Source organism: Rhinatrema bivittatum, chromosome 3 (assembly GCF_901001135.1).
Source record: "Rhinatrema bivittatum chromosome 3, aRhiBiv1.1, whole genome shotgun sequence".
NCBI lineage: Eukaryota > Metazoa > Chordata > Amphibia > Gymnophiona > Rhinatrematidae > Rhinatrema > Rhinatrema bivittatum.
In genome coordinates, this window is record NC_042617.1 from 280,252,141 (window position 1) to 280,266,823 (window position 14,683).

General features: G+C 48.0%; 1 protein-coding gene across 3 annotated transcripts in view; it reads right to left on the reverse strand.

Moving 5' to 3' along the window:
• The window catches only part of STAT2 (signal transducer and activator of transcription 2), a 157,959-nt gene that overhangs the window by 61,154 nt on the left and 82,122 nt on the right, over nt 1–14,683 (reverse strand). For all 3 annotated transcript variants that reach the window (XR_003855535.1, XM_029594807.1, XM_029594808.1), the window contains 2 exons: nt 10,147–10,187; nt 9,806–9,900 (listed from right to left, as the gene is read on the reverse strand). Coding sequence is in view for 2 of the 3 variants with exons in the window: in XM_029594807.1 (XP_029450667.1) it covers nt 9,806–9,900; nt 10,147–10,187 (136 nt within the window). In the remaining variant the exon portion in view is untranslated. The remainder of the gene's footprint in view (nt 1–9,805; nt 9,901–10,146; nt 10,188–14,683) is intronic.

Below are 14,683 nucleotides of genomic sequence, written 5' to 3' on the forward strand. Positions count from 1 at the left end.
GCCACGGGAGGACCAGGGCATCCACTCCCTCCGCGCCGCGCTCTCTCTCCGGCGACTGAAGAAGCGTGAGCCTTGGCGTTGAGAGCGGACGCCATCAGATCCAAGTGGGGGGCCCCCACCGATGGACGAGAAGTTGCATCGCTTTGTCGGAGAGAGACCACTCTCCGGGGTCCAGCAGTTGACGACTGAGGAAGTCCGCCTGGACGTTGTCCACACCGGCGATGTGCGAGGCCGCTAGCCAGACGAGATGACGCTCCGCCCATTGCATCAGCAGCGCCGCCTCGAGCGCGACCTGTGGGCTGCGCGTGACTCCTTGTCGGTTGATGTAGGCCACGGTGGTAGTGTTGTCCGATAGGATTCTGACTTCCCGGTTCCGAAGAAGCGGGAGGAAATGTCGCAGAGCTAGCCGGACCGCTCTGGTTTCCAGACGGTTGATTGACCACTTCGCCTCCACCGTGGACCACGTCCCCTGCGTGGTGCTTCAATCGCAGACTGCACCGCAGCCTGCTAGACTGGCATCGGTGGTCACCACCACCCAATGTGGCAGATCGAGGGACACGCCACGGGCCAGGTTCGGCGGATCCAACCACCAGCCCAGACTGTCCCTGGCATTCTGCGGGAGCGGGAGAATCATCTGGTAGTCCTGCGATACTGGTTTCCAACAGGAGAGGAGCGCCCACTGTAAGGTCCTGAGGTGCGCGAAAGCCCAAGGTACAAGGTCGATGGTGGACCCCATCACTCCCAGGAGTTGCAGGTAGTCCCAGGAGGTGGGCTCTGGTAACGCAGAGAACCGTCGTGTGTGATCCCGCAAGGATTGAGCTTTGTCCTGGCGCAGAAAAACTTTGCCCAGTAGGGTGTCGAAGGTCGCCCCCAAAAAAACCCCAAGCGTTGCGAGGGCATGAGGGAGCTCTTGGAGAAGTTCACTACCCATCCCAGGGAATGTAGAAACCGTACTACTCGAGTCACCGCTGAGCGTCCATGATCGAATGACTTCGCCCGGAGGAGCCAATTGTCCAGATAAGGATGAACCAGGATGCCCTCCTTCCGGAGAGCTGCCGCCACGACTACCATGATCTTGGTGAAGGTGCGCGGCGCCGTCGCCAATCCGAACGGGAGAGCCGTGAACTGAAAATGCTGGTCCAGAATTTTGAAACGAAGGAAACGGTGGTGGTCCGGGCGGATGGGAATGTGCAGGTAGGCCTCCGTTAAGTCCAGGGAGGCGAGGAACTCCCCCCGATGCACCGCCGCAATCACTGAACGGAGCGTTTCCATGCGGAACCGAACGACTCGAAGGGATTTGTTGACTTCCTTGAGGTCCAGGATAGGCCTTCTTTGGTACGATGGAATAGTGGCCCGAGCCCACCTCTCCGAAAGGCACGGGCGCAATAGCGCCTATCTCCCGGAGTCTGTCCAGAGTCAGCTGCACCGCTCCTCTCTTGAGGTCAGAGCCACAGGGGGAAAAGATGAACCTTCCCTGCGGGGGGCGGACAAATTCCAATGCGTAGCCGTGTTTTATGGTATCCAGGACCCACTGGTCCGAGGTGATCCGTGCCCACTCCGCGTAGAAATACGTTAGTCGGTCCCCAATCCTGGGGACAGGGGAGTGGGCGAGACTGGCATCATTGTGAAGACTTGGTAGAGGGGTTCCCGGTTCCGGGAGTAGTGTGTGCGGGCCGACGCCCGCGAAAGGAGCGCGACCAGGGCTGAGACCTGGGGGCGGATGACCGGGAGCCCGCCTGTCTGTATCCCCTGTAGCGCCGTTGCGCCCTGGCTCTGGTCCGAGAAGAAGAAAATGCTCTGGATGGTCGAAACCTATCCTCCGGCAGCCGATGAACAGCGTTCTCCCCCAGGGACTTGATGATCTGGTCCAAATCCTCCCCAAAGAGGAACTTGCCCCTGAAGGGAAGAGAGCCCAGACTCGACTTAGAGGACGTATCAGCCGCCCAATTGCGTAGCCACAGTAGTCGTCGTGCTGCCACTACCGAAACCATGGATCTTGCGAGGACCCGAAAAAGGTCGTAAGAGGCGTCCGCCCCATACGCCACTGCAGCTTCTAGCCGATCTGCCTGGGCAGCCTCATCGGACAGCAGGTTCTGAGACGTGAGGAGTTGTTGCACCCAAAGGAGACTAGCCCGCTGGGCAAGCGAACTGCACATCACCGCCCATATACCCAGAGCGGAGACCTCGAAAACCCGCTTAAGGAAAACTTCCAACTTATGATCCTGTGTGTCCGCAACGCCACACCTCCCGTCACTGGGATAGTCGTCCTCTTCGTGACCGCCGACACTGCGGAGTCCACCTTTGGGACCTTGATGAGGTCCAGAAAATCTTCGGGGAGCGGGTACAGCTTTTCCATAGCCCGGCTGCTCTTCAGGGAGGCCTCCGGGGTGTCCCATTTCCTGGTGAGAAGTTGTAAAAACGAGTCATGAATGGGAAAAGCCCGAGCCCTCGGCCGGAGTGCCGCCAGGACAGGATCTCCCTTCCTTGAAGAAGTGACGACAGCGGGAGCTACTGGGGCAGGCGGGTCTGGTGGCGGGTCCAAATCTAATTCTTGGATGATCTGCGGGATGAGGTCGTCCAGCTCTTCCCTCTGGAAGAGGCGTAGGGTACGCGGATCATCCCCCTCCTGTGTGCCGTCTCCTTGTCCCCCGTCCGGGAGGTCAAGTCCATGTCCCGCTGGGTCTGGCACCGCCCCCACTGCCGCGGGCGTGGATCGGACCCGGGTAGGAAGGCGGGAGGCCCCCACTCCCGGAGGGGGCCGGGGTCGAGGGCGACATCCGAGGGATCTTAGGAGGGGCGGGGTCCCACAGGTGCTTCCAGCCCCTGCAGATAAGCGGTATGCATGAGCAGGATAAACTCCGGAGAGAACCCCGGCCTGCTCGGGTGCGCTTCGGGGGCGGCGTGGTTCCTGCTCCCTGGCTCTGGGTGCTTGGTTCCTGCACCAAAATCGGGGGAACACCCCCGCTGGTAGAGTCCTCCAGGGATCCGTTCTCCCTCGTAGCCTCCAGGGATCCGTTCCCCCTCGTGGCCTGCGCCTCAGGGCGCTCAGAATGTAAAATGGCCGCCGTTCCTGCCAAAAATGGCGGAGTGGCCGGCCCGCACCGCCCGGGCAAAAAAAGAGAAATCAGTCAGGGACTGTGAGGTACCTTCCCCCCCGGGAAGGCATCGTGCACAGATGCCCTCCCGGGAAATCCGGGACCCCGGGTCTCCGCAGGCCGCACAGCGGGACGGCCGCGGCATCGGGATCGCTGTAGGAGAAAAGAAAAAGCCACAGGGGGGGGCCACGTGCACAAAAGCGCCGCTGCGGGGGGGCCCGGTCGGCCCGCACTGCCCGCTGTCCAAAAATAGAGGAGGGTGCCGCGGGGGGGCCTTCCCGGCCACACGACCCGCCCCAGACATCTTTCCCTAAATGGCTCAGCAGCCCATGAGGAGCTGTAAAATGGCCGCGGGTGAGGTTGTAAAGAGCGAAGAGGCCGGGTCCACCGGCTTTCGCGGGCACCAGGGGCTGAGCTGTGAAGGAAAAAACTACAAAGGAAAAACAAACTTACCCCTGGCTGCAACGAGAAATAAACAGCAAGGCCGCAGAGAAGAGACAAGGAAGATAAGCCACTCCCCAGAATTTGAAAGAACTCTGCCTTACTTTTTTTTTTTTTCTTTTTTTTTTTTAAACTTAATACAAACTTGATACAAACTTGATCCACAGAAAAAGACAACAACAAGCCATAATCAAGCAAGAAAGTGAAGAAAAAGGAAAAGGAGGGGAAGCCTGATTCCCCTACTCGCATCTGCTGGAGTCAGAAGATACTGAACTCCTGCAGAGGGGGTAGTAGTATATATGGATACGCCCCCTCAAAGCTTGTGCTGACTCCATCTGCTGGATTGGGGACATAACCCACTGTCTGGACTGATCCAGGTACGTACAGGGAATAAACGTTTACAAACCATCTGAAAACTTAAACCTTCATAAGATGTTGATGGAGAAATCAGTGTAAGTTTGGTGGATGCGGTCATAACAAGTACCTATCCCATCCTACTCGTGCTTCTGATATAACCGGAAGAACATGATGTCCAAACACAGGTTGAAATCCTCCATTGGTCCCAGGACCCCAGAGATGCCACAGTCTCAAGCGGCAAGTCTCAGCTGGTCCTAGCCCTGCACAGCTGGTCCCTGCCAGCGAGCACATACGCACCTAAAATGCCACTGGAGAACTAGGACACTGGCACAGCAGGTCGCTGCCAGTTGGGGTTTTTTTTTTAAATTTAAATTTTATTAATTTCAAAGATAGTACAGAATAAAATAACAGAATAGCTGTTTTCCAATACAAGAAACAAGAAAACAGCAGCATATATACTTTTACCCCACTCCCAGATCCCCTCCCTAACTCAACCAGTTCAGAAAATTAAAAAAAGAGTACACATAATAAATCTAAGACTCAGATCTGTCTGTCGCTGATTCATCTTTCAATAAATAACCAGTGCATACATGGTTGCCATATTTTTGTAAATTTGTTCATAGTGTCCAAACTTATAGCTGTCAATTTACCGAAATAGTAAACAGAAAACAGCCTCTGTTTAACCTAGTTTCCAATGGGTAGTGATCGCCATTCTTGCCGCCATCATAACTTGAGAAAATAATATTTGCTGAAATGTATCAAGGTCCGGTGGAGGAAACGATAAACAGAATCGTGGGTCTTTAGAGACAATACAATGAAGTAATTCATATAAAAAATTCAACACATAGTCCCAAAATACAGATATTTTTCCATAATGCTCCCATAGGTGAAACAAAGTGCCCTCCTGTCCATACCCTCTCCAGCATCTATCAGACATCTTGGGATAAATCCTTCGAAGTCTCACTGGAGTTAAGTACCAGCGGTAGCAATTTATATCCATTTTCAACTAAAGGAGCTGAAATGGAGCTCCGTCTCAGGGTACTGAAACAAATATCCCAATCCGCCTCTTCTAAAGGGCCTCCCTTTTCCCAATATGGCTAGGTTTAGAGTTCAAAGTCCCCAATAAAAAAAATGACACAATTTGGATATCAATTTAGTACCAGGCTGGGAAGCAAAACACAAGCCTTCAAATAGTGATTTTTCCCCTGAAAGATGTAGCCTAATGCAGCTAGAGTGCACATAATGGGATAACCGAACGTGAGCATAAAGATCTGGCTGATTCAAAGAAAACATCTCCCAAAGTTTATGAAAGCCCAACATTCCATCTGCATCCCACACCTGCCCGATAAGTTGTAACCCCAATCGCCTCCAATGCCGAAATGTACTAGATGTTAGCGTATTCATTTAATATCTCTTTAAATCTTGTCTGGTATCTTTCATTTTCACTACAACCTGCCCAAAATACCGCACACTCAGACTGTCTTTAATCAATTTCTAATAAACCCCCAGGATGGAAGAGAGTAATAAGGTAACATTGGAGATTGTCCTCCATCCTGGGGGTTAAGCCAGGAGGGAAATTTTTATATTGGCAGTCCCCATCGAAAAAATAAGAGATCCTAAAAATATCCTCTTCCATCTATTCCAGATTTCAAAAGTGTGCTGTGTATGAGGAGAGAGTTGTAAAGGTAACGTTCTACAATGTGCAGGAAGCCAGAATTGACCCATAATAGGCACATTATTGGCTTGGGCTTGTTCAATGATGTCCCATTGTTTACGGTTATTGATCTCATGCCAATCAACCACTGCTTTTAGTTGTGCTGCAATATAATATAATATGTGATTAGTAACTTAGTTACCTGAACTGCGGTATATAAAACTGTTAAATAAATAAATATAATATATATATATATAATTTATTTAATACTGGGAACTCTCAAACCACCCAACATTTTAGATTGATATAAAATATATCTTGCCATCGCTGCTGGTTTTTGCTTCACACCGGAACCTGGCTGAGGCTTCAAGACGTTCATAGCCTTTCCAAGTCTTGCAATGCAGGAGTGGGGGCTGAGAACCAGGGAAGACAGGAATCAAATTCCGATTCGTCCACAGACACCCCCCCTTGTGACCTTGGGCAAGAGTTTCATCCTCCATTACATCGGGTATAAACTTGGATCATAAGCCCTCTTGAGCAGGGGAAAACTTACAGTGCTTGTAAATATAACTTGCCTTGAACTTGGACTTGGAAAGGCGAGTAATTACATCCAAAATCCCAATACAAGTGATATCCACCCATATTTGACACAAGTCCTGGTGCTCCCTCCTATGCTGTCTGGCACAACAGACTACAGTGAAGCTTTTCACCTGTACTTGGACATCATGTTTTTCTGGTTACATCTGATGTATTAGTGAGAAATGTACTTGGTATGGCAACACCCACCAAAATTACACTGATTTCTCCATCAACATCGTAAGGATAATTAAATGTGTATGTTAGATGGTTTTATTTTATTTCACTTCGTTTTATCATGTAAAAGTTTACCCTCCACTGCCCCCCCTCCCCAAATACAGGCATTTTGTTGAATCACTGCCACATTGGGTTTTTGTTAAATAAAATTAGTAAAAACTTAAAAAAAAAAAAAAAAAAAAAACCACACCAAAAACCAAAAATCTTAACTACTGGGAATTTAAGGTTTATTACTGTTTGCTTTATTATTACATTATCATTGCTTTATTATTTATATGATCCATTTTACTTTGGGTACACATTCAATATTTGCTACCATCTTTATTCTGTACACACTACACTTCTGTATGTTGTTTGTTTTTTTTGTTACATTGCTATCCGGTGACCTAAGATTGTATTGACTGACTTAGTTGCACTGCAAAGGCACGTAACCTTTGACTTAAGTCTTTAGTGCTGCATGGCAACTGACCTGACTCTTAGTGGATATTCCCTGTTTTACATTTCTTTACTCGGAGAGTAATCTTTTTCTGTAATTGATCCCCAGGAGACACCCATGCTGGGACAGTTGTTTCTTGGGCAAGGAATCCTCCATTTTAGACAAAGGCCACAAGCTAAGCCTGCAATATCCCCTCGTTCTGTGAGTCTAAAGACCCTGAAGATGCATTATCTTTTTACTAAACAATTAGCAATTACATAATTGCCTCCAAATGCTTTCTACTACAATATTCCAGAAAATATCATACCAGCTGTATCAATCCAGAGGATCTGTACAGTTATGCTCAATTCCACTTCATCCTACAAGTTCTATGATTATTCATTGTTCTGAAATAAATGTTTTGGAAATTAAAAAGCGAGTCCATCTGAACATTTAAAGTTGGATCACAGAGATCTCTGAGGGAGTGATAGCGACTGCAGGGGATGGGCAGAGTAGATAGGTTGTACGGTCTATTTCTGCCGTTATATTTCTATGAAGTTATCTGTCTATCAAGCAGCACAGGGAAGAAAAGAGAGTGAGGACAGAACACGTTCCTTTCTCCTTATGATTTCTTAGTGTTTGACACCCTGCTCGTTTTCTGGTTATTTGCTGGTCATTTTTCTCTGTTTTTTGGCCTAGCAGTTTCCTCCTGTTCTTTTGGGCTTCCCGGGTTGGGATTTGACACCACGAGCCTTCATTCTCCGCTACCCAGGTATTTTCCTCTATCTTATATCCCCTCCCAACTTTCTTTAGCCCAGTCATTGTAGCAATAGTCCTTAAGTCGGGGGCCAGGCACCTGCACTCTTTCCAGAAGCCTCTAATCATGGGCCCCAACTCTTGCCATTGCATAATTATCACAATTCCCTCCTCCCAAAGGGCTGTGAGCGCTGACTCTGCAGCATTCCCAGCCCCACTGACCCAGGCAGTGGAAGATCCAAGTTGGGAATCAAACCCAGGTCCCTCCATGGCACTGAGCCAATCACCACTCTTGTTTTGTATTATGAGGAGGATAACTTTCAAAGGAATTTGTCCACGTAACTAAGCAGTGAGCTAGGCAAATTCCCATCTTCTCAATGGCCCTGAGTGCACGTGCTGTTTCGCTGTAAAATCAGATGCAAAGTTCACAGATACTTGCCTCTGATGGCCCCCAAATTTTGAAAGAGAAACTCCCAGGGGAGTTTCCCTTTGAAAATGAGCTTGCAGGTGCTCGGTTACTGCTCACAGGGTTTCAAAATTGCCCCCATGTTGTCCATAGCTTATTTCCTCTCCTTTGGTGCCCTTTTAAGAGCTGCTAGATAACCAGGGAGCAACAGCATTTAGGGAGAAAATGCTGCCTGTCACCCCTGTGTGGACCATCTCAAACAACTTCCAGAGTTACTATCAGCAGCCATCCTGAGCTCCTTACTGAACAGAACCCCCTCTCTCAAGCTGCTCCTGCTCTATCCTTAGAGTGCTTGGATGGTGCATCTGAAGTACGTGAGCCTGCCCTCCCTCCTGGTGCAAACTCTCCCTTTATCTGCTTTGGGCAGTTCCTCGGAGCCTTGGCCCTCCTATTTCCTCTCCCCTGGTGTGCCCTATCTAATCGGTACAGTGCCCTTTACTGGGCGCTCACTGCCTTCTGGCAGCTTTTGGTACTTGCAATCCACAGCCATAATCTATGGCTCCAAATCCTTGTGATGAAGTTATATTCTAGCTTGCAAGAAGCAACCCCCTAACACCCAGCAGGAACCCCAATCTGAGTACTGGACCCATATGCTCTGCCTCTCCTACCCATCAGACTGTAACAATATTATGGCCTACTACGTTTTCCTCACTGATTAATGCTTGATTACTGATACCTTTCAGGTATTTGAATCTCTCTCTCATATCTCACCCTCCTCCTCTCCTCTAGGATATACAGATTTATGTCCTCAAGTCTCAGCTCACAGGACTTGTGATGCACACCCTGCACCATTTTAGTGGCCCTTCTCCAGACTGCCTCTCCTATTACTTCTCAGCTTGGAGTAATCACACACCTCCACCCCCAAAATCTCCATCCAGCTCTCATCAGGACACCAACAAACACACACCTTCCAGCATCTCCCATCCAGTTCTACTCAGAGAGCCACCACATGTCTAATACCTTCCATCCAACTCATCTGGGAGACATCAAACACCTATGCCCCCAACACCTTCCCATGCAGCTTTCATCAGGGAGCCATCATACATCTTGCCTCCACATCTTTGTCCAATTCTCTTCAGGGACCCAATATTCGTGGTCTCTCCCCTTACACTTTCCCATCAACTCTCAAAAGGGATCAGTCAAACCTCTTCCCCCCCCCCCCCCCCCCCCACCTTTCCATCCAACTGTCATCAGGGAGTAATCATGCCCCTCTCAACATCTCCCACCCAGCCCTCAGCAAGGGGCCATCAAACTTGGCTTATCCAGCTAGCCTCAGGAAGCCATCCATGCACTGTGAACTCAACTGCCCCGTTTCCTTGTGACAGCCGAGTATTAGGAATTTGTTTGAGTTCTTACATTTTCTATGGACTGTATTTAAGTTGTATTTAGGAATTTTATTTTAACACGTCATAAGCCGCTCTGGGTCATGTTTTGGGACCAAGAAGACGGGATATAAGTGTAAAGATAAGAAAAGAAGATTGCCTCTTATTCTTACTCCGCCATGTGGCTCTCGTCAGGGAGCCATCACATGCCTCTCCCCTAATGTCTCCCCCATCCAGGACTACTCCGAGATCCATCTATGTAATCCCCTGCATAGCCACCAGGGGGATGCTGCTCTCTGTGGCCAGCAGGTGTTAAGAGCAATTCCTGACGCTGAGAGGGGCTGCTGCCGGTCAACACGTGGAGTTCGGTTGGGAGCTCTGCATCCTCGGAAATCTCAGGCTGTTGCATGAACTGCACACGCTCCCTTGTGCCCCCACCTCCCATGATAATCGACACCTTCTTACACCCATAATCCAGCCACATACCCATCGTTCCAGATGTTTTCCAGATGGGTTTGGATCAGCTGCAGAATGCCATCAATCCATGTCCAGAAGGAGAATGAACTCTTCGGCATGTTCTCCTGCAACAGGAGATAGTAATGGGGGGAAGTGCAAAGGAGGAGGAGGAGGGAAGGGGAGAGAAGACAGAGTAACAGGAAGAGAAGGGGGGGGGAGAGAAAGAGGGATAAGAGTATAAGTGAACAAAGAGGAGAAAAGAAGGAAAACAGCAACAGGGGGGCAAAAAAATGAGAGAAGGTGCGATGAGAGCAAGAAAGAGGGACGGAGACATGTTTTAAGGAGGAGGAATGAGAAGAATTAAACTTTACCTTGCAGAACTTGGGCCAGGACACAGATGCCGTCTGGTTACCTTACCCCCCCCAAAAAAAAAAAATACAATTAATGAAAGAAAAATTCCCATCTGAAGTCTTCAGAGATTCAATCCCCTGAGCTTCAGGGTGGTAGTGCAATACAGAATCAAGACACAGATAACACAGGGTTAAGTGTAAGCGAAAGCAGGGCCAGTGTCAGCCATGACCCGAGTCTTACTGCGACTATTACTGATCATCATCCTCATTAATAGCTGGAACCAGCAGTCTGACCAGGCCAGACCTGTACCTGTGTGGCAGAGAAAGCCACGCAAGGCCTCACCAGAACAAGCAATGGGAAACTACCTCTCTACAACTGCTACAAGCTGATGGGGTGCTACCCAGCAGCAACATTTTGGTAATTATGCTTAATAAAATGGGCTGTTTTCCATCAATCAATTCCAGTATAAACATGATTTATATATTTTAATGTTTGGAGGGCATGCAGAACCCAAAATATTCAGAGCCTGACCCTACCCTACCCTACTAGTTAAAAAGAAATCCCACCTCCCACCAAAAAAGCAGAAAAAAACCTACTCATCCTTAACCCCTTCACCCCCAGGGAAAGCCCTAAAAAAAAAAAAAAAAAAAAAAAAAATGTAAAGTCTTGTTATCAAACCAAGCGCCACTAGTATGGGCCCTAGAGTAACTAGCTGGGAGTAGAAACTGGGTGAGTGGGAGACTACAAAGAGTGGTGGTAAATGGAGTTCACTCCGAGATTAGGGGGATACCAGTGGTGTGCCACAGGTATCAGTCCTTTGTCTGGTTCTGTTCAATATTTTTAGAAGCAATATTGTGGAAGGGCTATCATGAAAGTTTTATAATTTTTTTTCTTGAACTCATTACCCACTTTTTAAAATATGAAATTCACCCAAATTGTTTTACAGCATATTAGAATAGCAGCAAATAAAGAGAGTTCATCTGCAGCTTCACGTTAAGAAAGTTTATATAACGATTTAAAATAGCAGGGAAAAATAAATCACATCATAACTTGACAACAAAAAGGTATATCTTAGGAAGAATAACAAAATCTGTAGCAGGGTAGACAACCAGAAAGCTACTGAAAATATGAGGAAGGATCTGGTGAAGCTTGAGGAAAGTTCTAGAGCAGAGTTTCCCCAACCGGTGTGCCTGAAGGTCAGGTGTGCCACAGCTGCAGCCTTCATTTTTTTCTTTCCCTCCTGGCCTGCAGGATGTCCTTCTGCCAGCAGGAGGCGCTAGAGAAGAGCGCTTATCTGCAGCTGCTCCTGCCTCCCCCCTCTGCTGGCCTTCTCCTGCAGCAGAAACTGCACGTGGCTCTGAGGTCTTGCCGGACCTGCTGGCACCCGTGCAGTTTGGACTTCAGAGAGAAGCAGCACCAGATAAGGGAATTTGCCAGGGAGAGAGGGAAAGGAAGGTGAAACCAGGGAGGTGGGGAAGAAGGAAGGGGATGAGAACGATGATACCAGGGGGAGAGTAGGGAGAGGGGTCGAGGGAGAGAGAAGGGGATTATGATGATGATGATGATGATGCCAGAGGGGAGGAAAGGGAAAGGTAAGGGGATGTTGATGTTTCCAGAGAGGTGAAAGGAGAGGGAAAGGAAGAAGCTGATACTGGGGGACGTGGAAATGAGGGAAGAGAGGAGATGGCTACGGTGATGGGGGTGGGGAGGGGAGAGGGAATGCGATTATGAAGTCAGCAGAGTGGAGCTAGAGGGAAGAGAAGAGAAAGTGATGATGGGGAAGCTGGTGTTGTGTCACAATGAGTGCCAGGTGTGCCGCAACACAAAAAAGGTTGGGAACCACTGCTCTAGAGTCTGGCAGCTAACACAGGATCATGCATTTGGGCCACAAAAAAAAACAAACTCCAAGGGAGCGGTGCAGCATAGAGGGTGACGTTCTTCTGTGGCCAAAACAAGAGCGGGATCGGGGAGGATCGTATCTGCTGATCTTAAGTTGGCCAAATAGGTAGACAAGACAACGGCAAAAGCCAGAAGGATGCTTGGGTGTACGGGAAAAGGAATAGCCAGCAGGAAAAAGTGGCGATTATTGTCTCTGTAAGTCTCTCCCGAGACCTCAGTTAGAACACTGTGTACAATTCTGGAGGCCGCACCTTCAAAAGGATAATAGAATGAATAATCTCAGTCCTGAGGGTGGCCACCAAAATGGTCAATGGTCCTCATCAAAAAGCACACGGGGGCAGGCAAAGATCTAAACATGTATACCCTGGAGGAAAGGCAGGAAAGGAGAGATAGGATAGAGAGGTTTTAAGTACACCTCCTAGGTATCAATGCACAGGAGGTGGCCTTCTTTCAAAGGAACAGAGACTCTGGCCAAGGGTCATGGAATGACGATGAAAGGGGGTAAGTCTTTATAGAAAGAGTGGTGAATGCTCAGAACAACCTCGTGGTGGAGATGAGGAACATAAGAAGTTGCCATGCTGGGTCACACCCAGCATCCTTTTCCCAACAGTGGCCAATCCAGGTCATAAAGTAAAGGTACTGGGCAGGATCCTAAGGAATAGCTCCAATCCTCCTTGCTCATAACCAGGGATAAATAGATGGCTTTCACAAGTCTACATGGCTAATAATGGTTTATGGACTTTTTCTCCAGGAACTTGTCTAAACCCTTTTTAAACCCAGCCATGCTAACTGCTTTCACCACATCCTTTGGCAACAAATTCAACAGTCTGTGTGCCAAGTTAAAAAAGACTTTTTCCAATTTGTTTTAAAAGGGCTACCTATTAACTTCATGGCATTTCCCCGACAAACAGAGCTATTTGAAAGGGTAAAAGAAAATTGCTTCTTACCTGCTAATTTTCGTTCCTGTGGTACCAACGGATCAGTCCAGACTCCTGGGTTAATTCATCCCTGCCAGCAGATGGAGACAGACAAAGCCTCGCTGACACTGCTTGAAAAACCCCTGGTGCCACCTGCAGAAGCTCGGTATTGATGTGTACCCAAGCTGAAAAATTACACTATGTGCAATAACTGACTAAAAACGTCACAAATAACTGCAAACGTCTCAAAAAACTTGAAAAAGTAAAAACATGCCGAAAAAAAACCCGATCGGGAAAGGGGGGGGGGGGGGGGGACAGAGAGAGACACCCCGGAGCCTTACCGTCAGCTGACTTCCTGCTTGTTAAAACTTTTTTTTTTTTTTTTAACTTTAAAGTTAACAAAACAAGAAACAGAGCTTCCCTCCCAGAGTTGAAGAGAGCTGTCCAGCTCAACACAGCTGCTGAAATACAGGGAGAGAAACCTCTGAGCAAAAGGGAAAGGGCTGCAAGCCGCATGGCCGGCCTCGTGAGGGGAGGGATCTGGACCACCAGATTTACACCCCACGGTACAACCTGGATCTCAACCGAGCAGAGAAGGGTTCCTTAAGGAACCAATCCCCTGGGAGGAAGGCTCACCCACAAAGGAAAAATCTAAAAGAAAAAAAAAACATCAAAGGAAAGAAAAGCCCTGCAGGTTAATGCACCAGCCATCTGCTGGAGACAGAGAAATACTGAGCTTCTGCAGGTGGCACCAGGGGTTTTCAAGCAGTGTCAGCGAGGCTTTGTCTGTCTCCATCTACTGGCAGGGATGAATTAACCCAGGAGTCTGGACTGATCCGGGTACGTACAGGGAAATAGGCATTTCCTATTTATTTGTTTCACTCTACTCAATTTTATAGACCTCTATCATAATCTCCTCTTAGCCATCATTTCTCTGGTATGAGAAGCCCTAATATCTTTAACCTTTCCTCATAGGGGAGTTGTTTCATCCTATTTATCATTTTGATCACTTTTCTATGTATTTTTTCTACTTCAGCTTCATCTTTTTTTTTTTTTTAAGATGGGGTGACCAGAACTGCATACAGCACCCAAGGTGCAGTTGTACCATAGATCTATACAGAGGCATTAAAAAAAAGTCTCTGTTTTATTCTCCATTCCTTTACTAATAACACCAAACATTCTATTTGCTTTTTTGACTGCTGCCATGCACTAGACTGAGAATTTCAAAAACAGCCATAGAAAAACTCAAGAAAACATGGGACAAGCAGGGAGGATCGCTGAGGGAGAGAATGGGACTATAAAGCAGAGTAAGAGATAATGCTGGGCAGACTGGAAGAGCTGTATGGTCTTTATCTGCTGTCATGTTCTACGTTTCCTTGTTTCCTGGTATTATTTAATATGGCCTATTTACTAACTTGTGGGTCGAGGACTGGTCTTATGAATCACATCAATAGATGCAAACTTAGTCAAAGGGAGTTGCTGAAAACTCATACATCCTCATTAATAGGAGACTTCATCATCATTTAATACTGCTCACTTATTAAATTATTGAACCTGTTTACTAGAAACCTAAGCATATTAGGGCAGTGGCACCTCACAACGCGACAGTGCATGTCTATTCCCGGGCACTGTGCAGGAAGTGAAAAAGAAAAAAAGAAATGTTGACAGATGCCTCTTTTAACCAGCTTTGACAATGTCACTTCAAGTGAGAGGAATGGAGGAGGAAAAATGGGGAGAGATG